Below are 21,046 nucleotides of genomic sequence, written 5' to 3' on the forward strand. Positions count from 1 at the left end.
CGATGCTCGAAGGCTTTGCCGTGGCGTGTCACAGCTCCTGCTGTGACTGTGCTATACATTAATGCAGGACTGCTCAATTTTTTTATTGGGGCATCTCTACCCTTTTCTTCAAAAGCTGTTTATGAAGAAGGTTTGAGATGCACAGGCCTGTATATCACATAGAAAATGAATGTCAGCATAGTATTCACGACTCAACTGGCTAGGAAAGTAATGAGGTATGTGCCGTGACCCCGTCCTGTTTGTATTATCGTGGACAGCTGGGGAAAGTAGCCATTGCTTTGCAATGATGGCCCAGGCGGTACGACAGTGGTTTATCCCCTCGTTGGCAACACGAGAGACTTCGTCCAAATTTCAAGCTATTAACACCCTTTTCATGTGAGGCTTGTCGAAATATTGTGCGCCGGAAAAAATCGGCCACCTGCGTTAAATCCTCATTTCAAACTTTTTTGTTTACAATCCGCCCGTTGAGAAGCACGGCAAAAGAGGTCAAGTATACTTGCAGGAAGTTTCATGTTCTTAGCACATATCTCCCATTGCAAAGAGTGCCCAAAATTGCATTTGATAGTGAAGTACAGTGCCCAAAATTTAGGCAGTATTTGAAATACTACTAAATTTTCGGTATTTAAATAAGATCAATAAATACATTAAATTATATGAAGTGCAAAATACTTCATATTTAATGTATTTTAAGTGTTTTAAGTACATATTTAAAATGCTTCTTTTTGAAATACTGCTTATCCCTGAAGGACAGCTTCCATTTGGGGTTTTCTGTTGTCCATGAATTTAATAAAACTGGCTGGGGGTTACTTTTTGAGGTTTATTAGTATATACCGAAAATATGGTACTCTAGTCATAATCCCAAAAAGTTTAAAGTTTTCTTTGGTATTTAAATCAGCATCCATCAAGCAAAAATGGGGGAGGGGTAATATTTTCCGACTCCGAAACGACTTTCGTCGCAGGTGACTCCGCAAGCTGGACAGGATACCAAAGAAGAGCCTGAGCTCATCGACGATCTGTTCGGACCAGTCAAGGACATGGAGACGTTTGGAGTTGAGCCCAAGATTGTCCCTTTGTCTCCACCAGGAGGCAGTAAGGGAGCACCCCAAGAGTGCTCTGGTGCTGCACCACTTTCCGGAGGGGCCATTGAGGAGGCACACTTGGATTGTTCCAGTGCTGCACAAGTTCCCAGGGAGGGCAATGAGCGTGCACCCCCAGAGGGCTCTGGCACTGCACCACTTTCCAGGAACAGCAGTGAGGGAGCACCCCCCGAGCACTCTAGTGCTGCACCAGCTCTAAAAAATATCTTGCCGGACTCTGCGGCCTCCCCCGACAGGACTGAGGTGAAGCTGATGTCACCGCGGTTGAGGCAAGTGAAGGCTGCCTTTTTGATTTTGCACCTATTCCCAAAATCAACACCCACGGCGGTGCTTCACTAGAATTAGAATTGACCTAAACTGCGCAGCTCCACGTAGGGAAATTACAATGCTCACTTGTATTGTTCGATTGAGTGTAAATTCATCCTTTGGTGCTTCCAAAAAAGAAGTATGCACTCTGGTCTCGTCTTTGTGGTCAATATAGCTTTACAAGATTTGTTTGCTGCTTAAACAAATAAATGATCAGAATAGAACTTCCCGGTATGTTTTTCCAGGGACTACAATGACGAAAGCCGAGGCGTTAAGTAATTCTTTCCCCAGTTTGTTTCCTGTGGACTTCCATGGCTATGGGAAGCAACCATATTGTACAACTAGACTCCTACAGGCTGACTTTCTTTTTGGGGGGGGGGGGGGGGGGGGGGGGGGGGGGCATTGTGATCTCAAATTAAGTGTGGTCTGTAATTGTAATCGAAGAATGCCGACCTAATCTCAGGGTTGTGGGTTTGAGGCCCATGTTGGGCGCCAGATTAAAGTGGGATCGTTCCACCTTGTACTACACCCGATTCAATCAAGCCATGCTCCAGTCGTTTCCAAGGAAGTCGCACAACACAGCAAGTTCAACTAGATAGTTCATCAACTCACATTCCGTCACAACAAGTCCCATTCTCCTCCGGTGGCAGCTGCAGCTGTACGGCTCCCTCCATGAATCGAGACCCTCTACCAAAGACTACCTATGAGTTGAGACTCTACTCAAAACCTTCGATGAAGCCTCCCGATAAGGACCCCATGGATACTGTCCCTCAAGGACCTCTAACGCCAGACCCAAACTGAAGATTGTCAAATCGCGAGTCTCAAATAAAATCTCCCAAATGAAGGCTGTTCTGACCACCCCTGCTATTGTGTAATATAGCCATCCCGACTCCTTTGTCTCGCAACCCCTCGCGATCCAACTGAGAATCTTGCGCTCATATAAGGCCATGGGCGAGCGCTGTGGCACCTGTCTGGCGAGACATCCCGGATTGGTACTGGAACACAAACCTTGACAAATGTTTGCTGGTAAGCAAGCCTGCTATCCGTGGCACTGTTTACGTGATGGTCCCAGACTAGGGGGGAATATCAACTTTGGCACTGAAGATGGAGGAGACATCAAGCGTTCACACCGGCAAAGAATGTAGGCTTCGGCACTGGGCACGTGGAGGCAAGGCCGAAAGGTTTTCTACAACCTTTAAAAGTAAACAAACTTTTTATGCTCCTCCGTACGTGCCGTCGCCCCTAGCACGCTGACGCAAAATAATGAAACTTGAGGCGCTCGCGCCGGGGACGTGCGGCCTGGGGTGCACGACTACGAAGTCCGAACTTGGCGCGAAATTAGGCACAAAAAAAATCCATACACACGTCGGATAAAGGCAGAGAAAGACGAGATAGTGATTGCAAAGGACCGAATCTTTCGAGCCTGATTCAAAGCATGGTGTCCACCGGGCAAGGGCGACACCACCTGAAAGACGAGGCCCGCGCACGACGTCATCGTCGGCAGATTTCCAACCTGCCAGAAGCGGCAAGCGGGCTGGAGCTTGATGAGAGTATCAAAACGCCGGACACGTCCGTCTTATCGCCGCATGCTGGCGTCGTGCTCGGAGGCAGCATAGATGCAAACTAAGTGGCACTGCACGGATCCGCTAGTGACGATGTTTGGAAGTCTTCTGGTGGTATTTTCAAGAGGCGGGTGAAAAAGAATGTGGAGTGGTTTAAAAGGAAGAACGCAACTGCTGTGGGCAGTCCAATATGTCGCAATGGACGTGTCGGGCGGTAGCTTTTGGTCGTAAGAACCGGGGAGCCAAACAAGACAATTGGGAAATTTGTCCTCTTATCCCCTTGGGAGCTCGACAGAACTGCCGTTAGCAAACGTAATGGTCGATAAAACGCGTCGACCTACAACTTTTTGGCACGGTTTTAGAGTAGTACCGAGCTTTTGGGAGAGGAAGGAAGCACATTTTTCTCGCTGCAAATGTGAACTGTGCATTGCTTGACGTTCAGACTCTGCCCAAATGCAGTGCTAATGGTTGGGGCCAGATGATGAATTTCCACAACTTACCGTTATCTTCATAAAAAGTTGCCAGCGATTTTTGGAAATTTCCAATTGGAGACCAAAATTATGCCCCAATGGCTCACATCTTTTCGCATTCCCAAAACAAGTAATTCATCTCCGTGTATTTGGAGGGTCCGTTGGGCACCCTTTGCTCGTTTCAAATTTCAAAAAATCGCTTTTTGAATTGGAATGATGAGTTTCTAAACTGGCATTTGGTTCCAACCACTAGCACTACGTTTGGGGGAAGGCCGAGCAGTACTGCATAGTTTTTTATTGCTAGAAGAGAGAACCATTTTTTTTTTTTGTTCTCCCAAAACACCCAGTGTCGCTCGGGACTGGGAGATTTAGTTGGTGTGCAACGATCGGAAGCAGGTTAACTAAAAGGAGTGCTCAGTGATTTGAGACCGGGTTTGGATGGCATCTCGCAGGAGTTCGAGCAGGAGTCCGACAAAGAGGATACCAACCACGCCCAGGGGTTCTGCGGAAAGTGGATGCTCGTGCTCATCGCGCATCGTGACGCGGCGGGCGAAGCAGCAGTGTGCGTACTGCAGCCGACGGGCGAGCGAGTCTCCCATCCGGAGCCCCACGCCGAGCAGCGACGGCCTGGTCATCGACGACGACCTGGTCATCGACGAGGACGAGCCGCCGGACGAGGGTGTCGGGCCAGTGGCACAAGGTGGGGCCAGCTCGCACGCCGCCTAGCATTCCATGTTTTTGAAAGTCTACTTTTCATCAAATTCTGAGGGTGTTTTTCAGATTTCATTTTTTGCCGGGAGTCTAGCCATGACGCAAAACTTTTTTGAAAACATACGTAGTGGGTGTACAGGACAAGATATTGTCATCCTTGTACGTGGCTTCAAATCAAAACTAACCGGTGAAGCGTGCTCGTGACGTCGATTCTTCCGTCGTGCGTCTGCTGCACAACCCACGTGTTCGTGCCACAGGTGATGTCAGCAGTGTGATGCAACTGCAGAGCGGAGGGATCAACATCACGAGCACGCTTCGCCAGTTAGTGTCAGTTTGAAGCTGTGCACGAAGATGACATTTCTGGGCTCATGGTGCACACTAGACATTGTCTAGTTCAAATTATATGTCGCGACTGGACTAGAATGAAGTCGAGCATTAATTCTCCAACTATGTACCTACGTTATGTATCCTCAAATATTTTTATAGTCTGTTGCACATTAAGAAAAGTTTTTGAGGGAAAGGATGGCTGAGAAGGAGGAAGCAGACGGAACGCTAGAGGGAAGAGGTTTCCTGCTCTCCTCTCCAGCGTTGCGTTTCCTTCCTCCTCCCCAGCCCTCTTTTCCCTCGAAAACTTTTTTTAACCTGTAACTGACTATAGAAGTTAAGGGGGGACACTACTCAAGAAGGTCAACTTTTGAACCTATGGCTTAATATGGATTAAATTTACAGTATTGCTGGCAGTTGCAAGGCAGAATACAGTGCAAAGTTTCATCTGTGTACATGAATTATAAAATAAATTATAGCTGTTTTTATCAGGAGCAGACCGACTTTGTTTAGGAAAACTATTGTAAGGAAACTAATTTAATATTCAACATTTTTCTACTCTAGACCTGCAGCAGGATGCCTGGACAGTGCAATTCTGAAAACCAAATTTTCAAAAAGTAATTTATTTTATGCTAACATCGCAGTGAAAAATCAAATAAATATTTTATGTTTTATGTCGTCGAGAAAATCTTAACATAGTTTCCAAAAGACATCCTCACAGTCAAAAAAACAATTCCACAGTTGCATTGCCTATAAAATTCCAGTTAGGAAAAACAACTAGTGAGTCTTTCTTCTTGTTTCATTAACAAACGAAAGTTTTCCTAAAGTGAAATTTATTACAAAAAGTGAAACGGAAAAATATGCGTCCAAAGTGTTCCAACCCCTGCCTTTTCTTTAGCATCGGAGGACCGAAAATAATTTATAAAATATTAACTATGCGGTGTAAACTAATGCAACTTTCTGGGAATACTCTCCAGATGTTGGTGGATGTAAATATGGCATTTTTCAAAATCAACTTTTTTTTTTCCAGAAATGTTTTTTTTCTTGGTATTGTCCCACCTTAATGAAATCTTTTTTAGTTGATTAGCTAACTAATTAACCAATTTAATATCTTTTCTAATTGCCCCCATAGACCCCAGTCTAGCCCCAGGGCGAAAAAAAAATCCTTTGCTCAAGTTCCCTTTTTTTTTTCTTTTATTCTGGTCTCTAAAAAAACACCCTGTACACTGACTGAAAACACATAACCATAGCTATGCGCCGAGAAACCTCAACATCAAACATCAAAATGCCAAGGTCTGACTGAAATGATCTGTGGGTAGACGTGAAACGTCTACCTACAGGCCTTTCTGTCTACTCACTCTTTGAATGCAGAGCCCTGGACGCCGGCGTTTGGCAGTTCGAAGTGTGAGTAGAGACAAAGGCTTTGTGTCTACCCTCTAATCATTCCAACCAGAGCACAGCGTTCCTACGTCCCCGCGCTTTTGTCTCCTCTTCTCCCTCATTTTCCCGCATAGAGATAACTTTTCTTGTAGGGATATATCCTTGACAGGACACGGACTGCGTATCACACAGCGTGAGAACCGCCGCCAACGGTAAGATAAAGTACAGAGTAAAATAAACTAATCTAATAAGAAGGGCTACCGTTTTTGTTACGTTAGTGCCACTTAATTCCTCGAGAGAACACGAGCATGCGAGACCGTCTTATTGGTGGCCTCCTTTGTTTTCCGCAAGTCGGCCCTGATTTATCAGGTTTTTGTGCAGATGGAAACTGGCAACATTTGTGTTCACGATAAGAGGGCCTGCTACGCGAGACTGTGCAACAGCCATAAGTCCCCATATCAGAAAGGCTGAAATGGCCAGAGGACAGCTCCAGAATGGGTTCCAATCTCGTCGCAGACGCTGTTCCAGCCGAGAGACTCGAGGGGGTCGTGCCTACAGAGCAAAGCCAGACGGGAAGCGGGGATGTCCGGCCCAGCGAAATGGAACAGTTACCCACCGCCGTAGATGAGGATGTTCCAGACGTAAGCACTTTTAGTCGAATTCTTTAGTTTAGAGGATGCTGAATTCACAGTTGCTCTGATGGTGGTCAACTTTCACTCGGGATTCGTGAACAGAACGGGTGGAACGAATCCGTCATATTAGACCCCGGTTGCAGGTTCTTGTTTTCTTGGTGCCGTCCTGAATGTGTTTCCCTCCAATCTTTTGAGATATGACGCTCCTAACGTGAACCATTTTCTACCTATATAGACACCTGGGGCACTCAAGTGGATTCTGAGATTGTCTATTTATTGTCGTAACTCAATCTACGGGCTCTAAGCATTCTAAAAAAACCCGAAATTGCATTCAAGCGCGGCCGATTTCCCCATTAAAAATTCAGGCAAAAAATTGTGCCACGCCCCCCTTCCTGCGCCCTAGCGCAGAACACCAGGGGGCGCCACCGGACGGGAAGGCAGCAGGGGAGGGCACGCGACAGCCAATCACGAATGACGGCTTTTAGGCGGACTGAATTTTTGAATATGCACATGAGAGCAAAAAGTATAAATTGCACCAACGTCTTTAACTTTGTTTGAATTAACCAGAAATATGATATATCTGAGTTTGAATTATCGCAAGCCTAATGTGGGTAGAAATCACAGGTCACCGCGACTTTACTGTGTAAATTTGGTGGCACGACATCCGTGATGCACGAGCATAATTTATTATGTTATTGTATGGCTTCTGCTGCTGCTCTGATAGTGTTCTCTGTTTTGTTCGGCGTAGCTTCAGTTGGGTTTGCTTTTTGTAGGAAGGCACCGCGTCGTCTGCTTTGAAGACCGAACAGGATCGTGGTGAGGAGAGCTCGGAGCAGAAGGCATCTGCAACGGATCGTGTGGGATCGGCGCAGAATGCTCACGCCAGCACAGGTAACGGTTGGACACTTGGTTGTCAACACCTTCTAACCTCCAGCCAAAACTTGCCATTTTTGTTTTAACATACCATATATTCTGGTCTATAAGTTGCACTCCCTATAAACGGGTGTTTTCACAAGAAAAAGTTGGTATATAAGCCGCACCTTTTATAGGTTGCACTTATATATTTGTGTGGTCGGTTCGGCGAAACGGCATTGATAAGCCCTCGTACTATGTGTGTTGTGATCACAGTATACATGCACAAGCAGGAGCCAGTTTCAACATTCTTGTCAATGAATCGAACAGGATATATAGCCCTCGTGGGAAACTTGCAGTTAAGGTCCATACTTAGAGCACCGTCGTATAAAATTTATTGAAGGCAATTTCGTAAAAAAAAAAACTGTGACTTATATATTGGGAATAATGGTAGATTGTGTTCCATGGCTGGTTCCCCGCAGTTTCCTGTAACACTCTTCCCACGTCACTCCTGTCTAATGGAAGACAGTCACGCAGGGCACGGATTCGACACGAGCACTGCCTCGGCGTTTGGCGAGAACCGGTGTCCTTGCCAATTAAACACGAGTTTCAGCTGCTTCGACGCAGCATTCGTGTGCAATCTTTGCCATGCGCTGGCCTCTAATTGGTGACATAGAAAATACAGCACTACAGCCTTGTTATATCTAGGAGCTGTTGAGCGAGTGCGTTTGCACACATTGTGGGAAAGTGTTCAGTACATCGACCCCGAACTGGGAGTTAGTTTCACAATCGCTTCTAACTGAAAATGTCTCATATTGCGCTACAAATATTATTTCTTTTTTCGGGGAAAGTTCTTTTTGTCACAGACATGTTAGTCGTGCACTGAGAAACAATGTTTTTAGGGGGTGAAGTGCCGCCTTTAAGTAAAGCTGCCCACAATGGAGCAGAGACACTACACGGAGGCACAATCACCAGCAATACGAGTTGGAACGGCCGAGCGGTGACCAGGCAGTACAGATCCTGCAGTTTAGTGGGCGGCGAGTGAAGTGTCGACAGGGATGTAGCCCAATTCCCGTTTGAACCCGTCCCGTTACAACCCATTACCGAAATGCACTTTTCATTTAAACCCTTTCAGACAAGCTTCAGTGCCTTTTCAATGGTCTGCGCACCTTTTCTGTTTAAGAACATGTTCTGAAATATTTTTACGCGTGAACATACTACCGTAAAGTTTCGAAAGAATGCCCACCCAAAATGAGGAGATAATTCGTGAAAAACATGGGGCAGGCTATCTTTGGGGATGCCACAGCAGAACTTTATCAAAAATTAATAATAAACACTGTGGCACAGGCTACAAACCATGTGATGTGGGAACTGACATTGCCGATTTGCGTTTCACGGTGCGATAAACACGCTGGAATTCGCTGCGAATTCCTGTGTCACAGGTAAAGATGCCGCAGGTTGTGGATGCAGCAGATTCGCATTTCACGGTACGAAGGACCCGCGGAAACCCGCCGAGAACTTGCATTGTCACGGAAAGGAATGCCGCAATTCCCGGACTCAGCAGATTCAAGTTTTATGGTGCAATAATCCCGTGGAGACCCGCTGCAAACTTGCCTAGCACGGGAACCGATATTGCGCTCGCAGATCGCGGACGAAAACGCGGGAATCCGCTACGAACTTTGACACGGGAATGGATACCGCAGATTGCGGACGCAGCAGATTCACATTTTACTGTGCAACATACACGAGAGCAACTCACGTGTTACGGGAACCAACATCCCGCGCTCACATCGTGGACAAAAACGCAGGAACCCATTTTGAACTCGCTTGCCAGACCTGCCGGTACAGCAAATTGCGCGGTTGATGCAATTCCCGTCAGACAGCGTGTGACGTCTGACGGGAATCGGGGGGTAGGCAATGCTTCTGAATTTTTATGTTACAGATATTTAGCCAGAAAAATAGGATGGCCGATCTCTCGGGGGCGAGCATTCTCTCAGAACGTAATGGTATTCTTAAAATATACAACCCTTTCAGACAAGCTTCAACGTAATATATTCCTACCTCAACCACTTAAAACATTTTTTTCAAGATGGTCCCCAAAACGTGTAACCGCAAAACGGACTATATACACTGCGCGATACTGTTACCGCGAACATGACGTCGGGGCGTTATCGAATTTAGCTTCCAAATGGTATTACCGTAAAATACCGGGCAAGCGCCCACTCACACTTCAGAGATAATCACAAGAAATGGGGGATGGGGGTGCTTGTCCGGTCATCAATTTTACATATAAATGTACTGTGTGTATTTTCTCAGATCTTACAAATTAGGAGATGGGCGCCGCTTTATGTGGAATGGGCGGATGGGCGGTATTATACGGTAGTAGGCACTCTATTTTACCGCTTAGGTTAGTGGCTCAGATGAGCACTTCCAATGACACTAATAGTTTTGATGGCAGCCTTTTTATATTCTGTGAGATAAATAGCGAAAACTGAGGATTGCTTGTTTTGCGCTAACTGTGTCACTCTCTGTACAATAAGAGAGTTTTAGAATAATGTATGCAAGCACTTTGGCAAAGCTAAAATTACTGTTGCCAATGGTTTTATATCACAACGCTATTTTTAGGGTACCCAAAATGCTCGCATACGTCATTCTAGAACTCTCTAATAGTGAACTAGATATTTTGGAGTATGATAAATCAGAAGGTCGATAGGCATATGACTGCAATTTTATTATTTTACAATTTCAAGAACTGAACCCTCGCGCACGCAGGGAAAAAATTATAGACCAGAAAATGCCTTCGCCTTGTTGAGGAAGTCGAACGGGGAAATCGTGATATCAGAAAGGTGACACGCCAATTCTGATAGTTCGCGGTCCTTGCTGACCCACTTGTGCCCTCTGACACGCATGGCGCCATCACTTGCAAGCTGCTGCAAAGATATCCTTGTCGAGGCCTCATCCCATTTGATCAGATCAATGAAGCTGTAAATGTTTCGGTGAGCCTTCCCTGACACCGCGTTTATCTTACGGTGCCAGGACTCCATCTGGTGGTTGGTCTGTGGTCCTCGGTTTCCATGGTGGTTCCACTGTTGTATGGAAAAATGGCCATTCCTCCAGGTGTCATCTAAATAGCCAAGCCCGAGCGAGGCATCCTGTGCCGGCGACAGCGATAACTGCTATTCCCGTTTGCAGCACTGCAGGCACCACAATCACCAGAAAAGCATGCAAAAAGTGACTTTTGGTCATCAAATCTCCAAGGTTCTTTTGGGAAAGAGCAAAATGAGGTCACCAAGAAGGACAGACATTGGATGCTTAAACCGACCCAGCTGATAGTGAACAATAACGGACGAACCAACCCAACTGATAACGAACAATGGTAGAAGCAGTAAGGTTTTTTGGGGATAGGGCGGAATGAGAAAAGATGAAACGAGAAGGTCGTTTTGGGCTGAATCAAAATGGAAAGGTAGAAACGGCAAGGTTAAAATGGGAATGGGTCGAAATGGGAACCACTCGTCGGCAGCAGTGGCGCAACGTTCAAATGTGGGGATGCACGCCCTGCGCACGATACCTCCCCATCCTTAGCCACGTACACAATAGCGCGAGTATTGCTCAGGGAATGGCATCCACAAATTCGAGCACTGCTGCCAACACTTCGCTCGCTGCCCGTTAAGCTGAGTAGTCTGGCTGCCCGGTTCCTGCTCGCATTGCTGGTGACTGAGCATCAGAAGTGTGCATGCCTTGCACCGATTGAGAAAGCCAGCGTGACAGCAGTTCGCTGCGTGGCAGGAGCCGGTGGCGGCGACGGCGTGCCTCCTCTGCCAGATGCCGAGAGCGTCTGCTACCACCTCTGGGAGATGGGTGCAAGCCGCATCCTGCTGCGAGTTCGGGCGCACGCCATTGCAGAGAACGGGAACGACAGGGTGAGTGCTGTGCTTGCCTTGCATGTGACAGCAATTGAGGCCCACTCACACAGTGGGTTGTGTTTGGCTGTGTTGTCTCAAAGCTGCCTGGCACACTTGCGTGGTTGCGATTGAGTGCGTTTTTTGTGCAGCCTTTCGATCACTCGCGACGAGCGAACAAATTGGTGCTGTGAGTTGTTCAGGTAGCCCTGGAAACTTGCGAGTTGCACACGTTTCCTCTTTTATTTTGTGCATATCACATTCTTACTGGGGTCTTCAAAATCTTTTGACGATGTTATAAACTGCCATTACTCATAGATGTACTTTTAATGGGAAAAGTTCTTTGGCTAGGTGTTCGGCATTTCGTGAAGCCCAAAACTGAAGCCTTGAGGGGGGGGAAGAGTCACAGTAAAAAAAGTGTTTGCACCAGGTAGGAATTGAAACCAAATCATCTATATTATTAAGCGAGCGTCTTCCCAGCATGTCGAAACACATTGCCGTGAGCCGAGATGCCATTTGGCGGGAAAGCCCTGCGGGGCGTCTGCTCTGCGTCCGGTAGATAACAACTTGACACTTTGTCGCATGTTTTAATGTGAAACATTCTTTGGATAGGTGCATGTTCGGCGTTTTGTGAAGTAAAGAAAGTTTCACACTGATAATTGTCATTATCGGGTGGGAGAAAAAGAGTGAGGTCCTCGACGCTAATTTGTTAACGCGTGGAGGTCGTCTCACCAGGGGGGTAGGTGAGGAGGAGTGAGGTAGGCTAGGAGGAGCTCCACCACCTGTGCGCACCGAGGGAGAGGAGCTTAAGAGTATGCAAGGCTCTGAAAGATCGCCAGGTTTATCAGCCCGATTAGCACTAGTATCGCTTCATTCTAAGAACAGCTATCAAGTGCACACATGCGACGCATTAAATTACCCAATGAAGAGTGTCATGAATGTTGGCAACTGGCATCTCAAGAGAATCACTAAGCTTTTGTGATGCAAGCATGTTTTAACGTATCCGACAAAATTGCCTAGCAATTGGCCATAAAATTCCTTATCCCTCAAATACTGGCAAACCTTCAGTCTAGTTAAATGCTATTTTATGGCTACCTCTTAGATGACGCCGGTGTGCCAGTGTGTTTTCTTGCACACGAAAGCACAAGGCTGTGCAACACATCTTGTCCCAACCAAAAGCAAGTGTGTGAGCCTGCCTTTACGTTACGCCGTGATACGACCTTGACTCCCCATGCCATGCATGCTTCCTACTCTTTGAATTGGTTGCCACACTTCTTTTTAAATCTAGTTCTCGTTTTTTTCTTCAGGGGCAACTGTGTCCCCTGAGGGGCAGCTTTCACAGGGTTAGTTGTCATATTGCAGCAGCCAAATTTCTCTCTGCAGCAGAAACTTAATTCAGAGAAGGCTGACTTTTTCCCGTATAAATGTCCATGCAACCAGTTTAAGCCTGATTTCTACCCGTGGGATAGACCCCTTTGACATTGCCGTCCTTTTCCTCACATGCCCTGACAGTGGAGCGTGCTCTCCAAGTTGGACTACAATGCCAAGTACGGCGCCGAGGCCTTCACCAGGGCAGAGTTGGTCCGGCAGATGGCGCACCTCGTCTTCATACCAAACAGCCGTCTGCTCAGGGGCGAGTCTCTCCTGCTTCCTGCAACTCGGAGTTACTGAACATTCCCGGACTACCACATTTCGTAGCGTCCGCACGAACCGAAGAAACAAGCAGAGTTCTCCAATTTGCTGATTACGCTTATCCGGAATGGACCTTTTTCGAGTAATGAGCGCCACCTGGGAGGTTGTCTGCAAACCACAAATGAAGGTCTGCAAACTGCAGGGACCCCACAACCACATCTTTCATAAAAGATATGGTTGTCTTGTCCGTGTTTTACATGTTTATTCTTTCTCCAATCTCAATAGATGCATTCACTAGCTTTACTACAGTCCCTTGATCTTCGACTGGTCTGGTTTGCTTACTACATCGTTCATGCATCGAAAGTGGTCCTGAAGCGGCAACAAGTTACGTCACAGCAGCCGACCTGTCTTGCTGTTGGATGTCATGATCCTGGGGGTTGGCTGTAATAATTCCAACAAAAGAAAAAAAAAAAAAAGTAAACGCCAATGTCACTGTTGTCTATTGTGTCCCTACTGTAGACTGCTGAAACTTTTATGAACTCTCAAGTTGGAGAGGGACCTAGGGCAGAACGGGCGTCCCCGCCGCTGTGCAGTTGCCTCCTAGGATCGAGGCAAGCGTCATCATGATGCAAATGTGACGCCGTCGGAAGTCGAGAAACCACAAATTGGAATGCGGTAAATGCAAGTTAAGGTTGTGCTCCAGGCATCACAGGTCTACTGTAACCTATTACAGTCTAAGCTCATTACAACAGACCTGGTTACAACAGACATTTGGATATAGCATACCGATATATGAAGTTCGGTTGGTTTTCCTCTACATACCATTGACTCAACTTCATATCTGCATACAACATACTCCTGTTACAACAGACCGAAATCTTGGTCAAAATCAAGGTCTGTTATAACGAGCTTAGACTGTATGCCTCTCTATTAAGTTTTCACTTCTTGCTTTTAGATACCGTGTTTGCTTGAGTAATCAATGTGCTAACAAAAAGTTCAGAGTTCAAGACTAGGCTGGGAGAGTTTCGATGAAAAGAGTCCTAGATGGAAGTAAGTTTTTTAGAAATCTGCATTTTTTGGTTTCATTGGATTTTGTACTTTCAACACTGACGGATGTTTACCGGTGTTTTTAAGTTAAAACCACAACGTCTACAGCCTATCCATAGGTTCCAATCGAGAAAGTTAAACCTGGCTTATCGCATAGACAAACTACGCTTCGCAGAAAGCTGAAACTCTGTGAGAATGTGACGCTAGTGGTGGTGGTGGTGATGACATTACCTGGATCGAGAGGTACAAAAGAAAAACAAATTCTGTGAGCCGATGTCCACCCAAGCCCAATATCCATCAAATTGAAATTTGAGATTGTGGTTGCGTGTAGTAATAATGTCAGTGATTTAAGAAACTTGTGAGCAAAAAAGAAAACAATATTGTCTTTCTAACTGACAAAAATTTTTTCACTGAAATAAATGCTACAGGTGTCCCCAATCTCAAATATCAATAGGATGCAAATTAGGCTTAGGTGGACGTCGGCTCATACAGAACTTTTGTTTTTCTTTTGTATCTTTTGATCCAGCTGATGTCGCCCGCTCAAACTTTTGCATTTTATCATCACCATTGCTGTCACTTTCTCACGGTATTCCGGCTCTCTGAAATGTGTGGTTTATTTATACGGGCTAAGAAAGCTGGGTTTACCTTTCTCGATCGGACCCTCTACTACAGGAAATTTGTCGCCAACAGCCGCCGCCAAACAACACATGTTGCAAGCAGGCGAATAAGTGCCATGGCAATGTTTTAGTCGCTGCCAGAGTGAAAAGGTGCCTCTAGCACACACTCTATGCGTTCTGGCGTGCTTCGACTGTGCGCACAAGGCAGACAACCGACATTTCTCCCTGCCACTCCCACCTTGCGAGTGGCTATAGACATTCGGATAAAGGGGGTGGTGATCCTCCGAGCATAGCTTTCCAGTGACTGGCTGGCGACTCTCGCGACTTGTGAATAAGCACCCGTCGTCCTTACGCAGTGCGGGTGGACGTGAGGAGCAGCAAGGTCCTGCTCACGGAGGAGTTGGGCACCGGCGACCTCCCCACACTCAGCAGCAGCTTCAGGTATGGGTGCTTGGGAGTTGGTGGGTAGGGTGGGGCACCTGGTGGGCTTGGTGGCAGCCTTAACCCCCTGACGGTCGAGTTTTTTGCACAATGTTTCCCAGTGGTCGGACTTTGTTTACAAAAAAACAGCATGCAGGAAAAGTCATTGCGTACATTACTATTATATTTTAATTATCTAGTGGAAACATGCACAGTGCTTGCAATCTGTTTACCTTTAGATGCATCAAATGGAAACACCTTTCTTCCATCGGTTTCATTTTGGCACGTCGATTAACTCCTACATTCAGATTTCAGACTCCTACTTTACAAAGTTTCTTCAACTCTGAGAAGTGTTAAAAGTCTGAATTGGAGGAGCAGGTGCTCCAATCGCCAGTGCTGCCAGAGGAGCCGGCATGTGAAACGTTCATCTCGCATGCATTACGTGCGTGAAGCATCTAATTTCAAAGCTATAAAATTTCCTAGCAAACACCGTGCAGATATAACGTTTATATATAGTTCCCCAAAGACATAGCAAATAGCAGCACCTCCCACGGTGCCCGTGGTTTCGCGCGTAGACGGGCACTTTCAAATGTAGTAATCACCGTCGGACATGCATGGCGATGGCCGTCAAAGGGTTAACAAACAAAAGCCAACTTTGCGCATAGTTTGTATGTTGTGCAAATTATCATACGTGTTTTCTGGACTCTGCAGACTATGCATGTTTAATGACATTTGGAATTTTAAACAGGGCGAACTATTTACAGGTGTGGACTAGGCAAGGATTAGTTTTTTTCTAGATTGTTCATTACGACGAGGCATGACAGATTTTGTGAATGACAAGGTATGTTATTGATGATTTATGTACATTTCATTTGTGAGCAAATAAAGCGGACATTTGTCGAGGTGTTGTGTTCGATAGCCCGCATCTAGTGTATGGTCCGCACCAGGTGCAGATTTGCACCGAGTGAGGGTTATTGAAGGGAAAACTTCCTTTTTCAGCTGAAATTAGTCCCTACAGACTACACACAGAGTGCAGACTACTCTCCGAAGAATTTGTTCTTGCGATATATGGTTGTCAGGGTTCTCCCCAGAAGTTTTTGAGATGTGGACATATGACAGTTTCCAGAGCGTTGGAAAGGAGGTGGGGGCAATTGCTGCAATTTTTAGTGTTCCCGGCACTTTCTTTGCCTTGCAGCAGTGATTTTGTTTGCAAGGATTAGTACCGTATTTTCCGGTGCAAAAGTCACATTTTTTTTCAAACATTTTTCTTGGTGCGATTTATAAAACAATGCAACTTTTATAAGATTTCTCGTTTTGTTTTCGAGGTGCGACACCATTTTTTTTGCCACGCGCCATCTTTTGTAGAGCACCACAACTACATAGCCATAGGTGGTGTTTCCCCCTCCAAGAGGCACTGCTGTCGCTGCACTATTTTGACTCGCAATGCAAGATATTTTAATTTTTATGGTTTCCCCGAAACGGCTGAATGTGCATAGGCAAGACAGTGAGTCAGAATGAAGCCTTTACAGCATGTTATTGATGTTACCTAGTTCAGCCATGGTTCCAAACTATTTTGCTTCAGTCCAGTAACACTGAAAAGTAAGAGGGCTGGTATACACGGAATATTTTCTCACGTCCTTTTTAGTTTCCGTTTGATGATCAGTTCTTTTGTGCCTTGCTCCAGCCGTGTTGTTAAATGTAAAAAGAAGGATTGTGGCTAGCCAATCTTTTAGAAGTACCAAAAAAAAGTATGTCAAGGTTTATCTTTATGCCTGCGCATCGATGCTCGCGTCGTCTCCAGGACTTGGCTTAGGCTAGGCCTAGTGCTCCGAAACTTGGTTTGCGAGTGTCTAGCTCCCTAAATTTTCGTTCACTCGGCATGCTTTCGCTAGAATAACGTAGAATACCCTCTCATTTTACACATTTCACGTCCTTTTGCTGTGAAACACTCAATTGCACCCCCCGACAGCACCATACTATGGGCATTCATTGCAAGTCGAAATGCGCGTCAAATGGTACTTGCGATCTAGCAATTGTGCAAAACTCTGATTTCGCGATACCAATGCGCGCTAACTGAAGAACTCATTGCGTGAATCACGCAAAGAGGTGCGACTTATATACCAACTTTGGCATGAAAACGGCTCAATATATGGATGCACGACTTATACAAGGGTGCGACTTATAGTCCGGAAAATACGGTAGTTCGTCTTGTTGTGGGCACATGTTTGCCCAACACAATAGTCCGGGGAATCGCACATCTTCAAGATCAGCATTGCTTTGTTTAGTAAAGGTAACATATAGAGGTGAACTGGACATAGTACAGATGGATGGTCAACCAGAGTGGTGGGCGGCAAAGCCACTGCCTCCCACCGTAGGGAGCACCCTGATGGTTGTGAGAGGGAAGAACTCAACTTTTTTGCATTTGGAACGGGTACATCTTGATAAAAGGGTAATTAACTAATTTTGATATAGACAGTAATTCGAAATACCCGGATTCTATATGATTGGGGTCGACTGTATATGCAATCAGGCAGGTTCAGACCTTGGTTCAGCCGATAGCCTTCGTTTAATTTTTTTAATTTTTTGACAGGAATTATTTTGTTCTGTTTTTTCCAGACCCGACGAGCTGTTCTACCGAGCATCGTACGTGCTTGGCCGACTCTCAGAGTAAGCAGATCTTCTGGAAGCATCGCAGTGACTCGGCAGATTATTCAAAACGTCTAACAACGGGCTCGGAAGAGAACCTGCAACGATACGATCCCAGGCAACCTTTGCGACAAAGAACGTAGATTTTTTTAGAAAACTTTGTAAAACATTCTAGTCTATGTTAAAAACACCGTGACAGTAGATTTATTTGTTGCGAACTGTCAAATCAATACCTCTAAGCTATAGCTTTTTACAAGAACACTTTACGGACCTTGCTGGCTCGTGTCAGTGTTGGTCGCACCATTCAAGGCCATGGGAGATAGTTGATCTCCCATGGCATGACATAACAAGGTCACGTCGCATTGCAGTGTCATGTCGCGTCACGTGACATCACAATGTCACATAAAGTGGTGTCACACGATGTCACAGTGTAACACAAGGTCATGGTATCGCACAATGTGATGTCACAATTCCTCTGCCAAGTTTAGCGGGGCACGGCAAAGTGAAAGCTTTAAGAGCCCCAAAGAAACAGTTGGACACTTCCAACTGTAGGTCTTTGTTTGAAAACCGAAGCAGACTAATTCCTGGGCAAAAGGTGCAGAAGTCTAAACGTCTTTTTCCTTCCTATTTAATTCACCGGATCGTTGCCATTGAAAAAAGTGGTAATCCGTGTTTCTGTCATTCTAACCTATCTTTCATTAGTTGTGCATCTCGCTGACAAGTGCCAACTTCCATGCAGGCTTGAACCCGGACACTATATCCTCGATCACAAAAAGGATCGAACAACAGTGCAGGTGCTCAAGACAGCCGGGGATAAAGGGTGAGAGCATTCACATTAATGCCCAATGTTCTAAAGTTTCCCTTTGTCAATTCTGAATAGCTTAAGTTATGTAGTAAGTTAGTGTCATGGGGTCGTCATCTTCGCTTAATCTAAGCAAAATTGTTGTCGGTGAAAGTAACGCTTGCGATGCCATTGAAACACACTACAGTGGGAATGTGTATGAACTGATTTGTGCACAAATGTATGAAAGCATTTCCCGAGTCTGCCGGATGAAATAAGCCCAGAGAATTCAAATAAGAGTCCTTTATGAGAGCTTCCTTACAAGGTTTCTTTTTATTTACAATACTGGTTTTAGCAGAATGATGGCGTTAAATTTTATTTGAGGTCGTCCTCGCCCTACGTCCGAAATTCGGCGGGTTTTTTCAGGACTCGTATTGCGGGTTTTTTGTTTTTTGAGTCGGCAACTCCGGCGGCATCTGACCGTCACGTTCTCCGCTCCAACGTAGCTCTCTGGACCTGCACACCATGGTGCAGCAGCGAACGTTTGCGCTGAACGCCGACTGCCTGGCGGGGCCGGAAGAGGTGCTTCCGCTGGATCCTTGCGTCGTGCTGCCCGTGGCCTTCCGGGGAAACCAGATCCCGGCCACCTTTCCTGTCAAGCGTACGTTCGGCCCTTCGCTACAGTTGTGCCGCCTGCACCTGGCCGCCAGCTCATGTGGCGTCATCTGTCGGCACACGGGGACCACTTTGGATGCATGGGCGAAATGGATACTAAACACACCGGTCGGGAATGTGTTCCAGGCAGGGGCGGATCCAAGGGCGAGGGGGGCGACAAGGGCAGCCCCCCCCCCCCTCCCCCCAAACAAAGTCGACCCCCTCCCTTTCCCCTTCTCGGAGGGCAGTTTGACATTATAAATTCCCCCCCCCCCCCCCAAAACGGAGTTCTGGATCCGCCCCTGGTTCCAGGCACCGTACTACGGCTTGGAACACATTCCTGACCGGTGTGTTTTGTGCCCTACACCAACCATGCGTAGAAAGTGGTTCTGAAGTGGCGACAGATGGCGCCACACGAGCCGGAGTGTCATGACGTCGGTTGTCGCGATCCTGGCAGCTGGGCGTAGAACTACCGGTAAAAGGTATGAGCAAACGGGGGTGTCACCGTCGTCGCAGTGTCCCTGCTTCCGGTTGCCGAAGGGGAAGGGTCCGCGTATATTAGTAGAATAATCTAGCAAGCGTTTCATGGTCAGATTGTGTGCGCGGCAGCATGTGTGCCATTCCTGTTAAATTAGTCTTCAAGCAAAGTGACAATATGAGTGAATAAGTTCCTTTATACAGTCAAAGCCGAATTTATTGAATCCGTTTACATCGAATTATCCCTTATATCAAACATTCTTGTGCACAGTAATGTTACAGTGATAATATATAGCAAAAGCTATGGTTACATCGAACAAATATAGCAGCCGCTAACGATTCATCGAATTGCCAAGAGCGCCGCTTCGCTCTGCAAGCTGGCTTTCTTCCAACGCGAACAGCTGGATTGGGGGAAAGCCAGCTTGTAGAGAATGCTGGCTTTTTTTTTTTCCCCCCGGGCGGCCGCGGCGGTTGCCCGATATTAAAAAAAAAAGAAATCTCTCTTGCGGAGGAAGCAGGGAGAGGGTGCTCCGTGCTCCCTCTCCCTGCTTCGTCTGCAAAAGAGAATATTTATTTTGAATTTCGCAGTACTAAATAGCTTACTGGGAAGGTTAAGGGTCGGCAATTCAGAAAATATAGTTTTTTGGGGGCAGCTAAAAAAGATCTCTGGAATGCCCCTTTAGTGTTGATGCACCTTCGGTAGAAGGGGTCCCTCAGTGTATCAGTTCCACAATTCCACAATCGAGGGGAGTGCACAGCAGCTGGTCCTTATTTTCTTTTCCTCCCCATTTTCAGATCGAGCCACAAAGAAAGCCAAGAGACAGGCAGCCTCAGCGGGCGGGACAAGCAGCCCTCCAGAGACGTGAAAAAAGGAACCGCAGTTACGAGTGGAAAACAGTCCGCGATAATTCCAGTCATTTGTGTTCAATGCCACGCTGCCTTCGGTGCTTCTATATGTGTACATATACCCCTTATTTTGCATTGTGAAGTAAAACGAGGTATTTCAAAATGGGGCTGCATTTCTACGGTGCTTTGCTGCAGGCAAGGTCCATATCTAAGTTTCTGCTACGAAGGCCATATTCCGCCGATTAAAGCGAGATGAACCTCGTTTTCTCGCTCGGGCTTCCGGTTGTAGCAGAACGAGCCCACCTCGTTTCTGTGCCCCCAGCTCAAAAACCGTTCCCTTTCTTCCAACATTTCATTGGCACGACGAACACGCAAACTGTCGGTGCTTCAGTCCACTGCTTTCTCTTTTGAGGCACTGTAAATGACTTCTATCGTAGACCCATTTTGAAGGTGCGCCCTCTGTTGAAAGTGTGCTCTTTGCATTTGATTGCATCTTCATCGCTGCTTGAGCCTTCGTGCGGCGTGGCGTCAAGAGCGAAACTCAACGTCACCCGCTCGTGCTACCTGCGCGTTGTGCAGCGTTGGTTGGCAAAAGAAATGCTCTCGCGTTTAATAATCTCCGACTCGCCAATAGGCTCCTCGGCGCAGTGATCGGGTGTCAGGCTCGCAGTCTTGGGGTCGCGAGTTTGATCC

At 46.4% G+C, this 21,046-nt stretch overlaps 1 protein-coding gene across 1 annotated transcript in view; it reads left to right on the forward strand.

The window, feature by feature from the left end:
• LOC8023418 (little elongation complex subunit 2) overlaps positions 1-20,516 on the forward strand; it is a 38,723-nt gene extending 18,207 nt beyond the window's left edge. The window contains exons 9-19 of the mRNA XM_040220567.2: positions 960-1,366; positions 3,888-4,135; positions 6,367-6,491; positions 7,256-7,373; positions 11,121-11,254; positions 12,746-12,866; positions 14,886-14,970; positions 17,566-17,616; positions 18,335-18,415; positions 18,883-19,037; positions 20,303-20,516. Coding sequence (XP_040076501.1) covers positions 960-1,366; positions 3,888-4,135; positions 6,367-6,491; positions 7,256-7,373; positions 11,121-11,254; positions 12,746-12,866; positions 14,886-14,970; positions 17,566-17,616; positions 18,335-18,415; positions 18,883-19,037; positions 20,303-20,373 — 1,596 coding nt within the window. The 3' untranslated portion in view covers positions 20,374-20,516. The remainder of the gene's footprint in view (positions 1-959; positions 1,367-3,887; positions 4,136-6,366; positions 6,492-7,255; positions 7,374-11,120; positions 11,255-12,745; positions 12,867-14,885; positions 14,971-17,565; positions 17,617-18,334; positions 18,416-18,882; positions 19,038-20,302) is intronic.
• Positions 20,517-21,046: the final 530 nt, after the last annotated feature.

Source organism: Ixodes scapularis, unplaced genomic scaffold (assembly GCF_016920785.2).
Source record: "Ixodes scapularis isolate PalLabHiFi unplaced genomic scaffold, ASM1692078v2 ptg001458l_1__unscaffolded, whole genome shotgun sequence".
Classification (NCBI taxonomy): Eukaryota; Metazoa; Arthropoda; class Arachnida; order Ixodida; family Ixodidae; genus Ixodes; species Ixodes scapularis.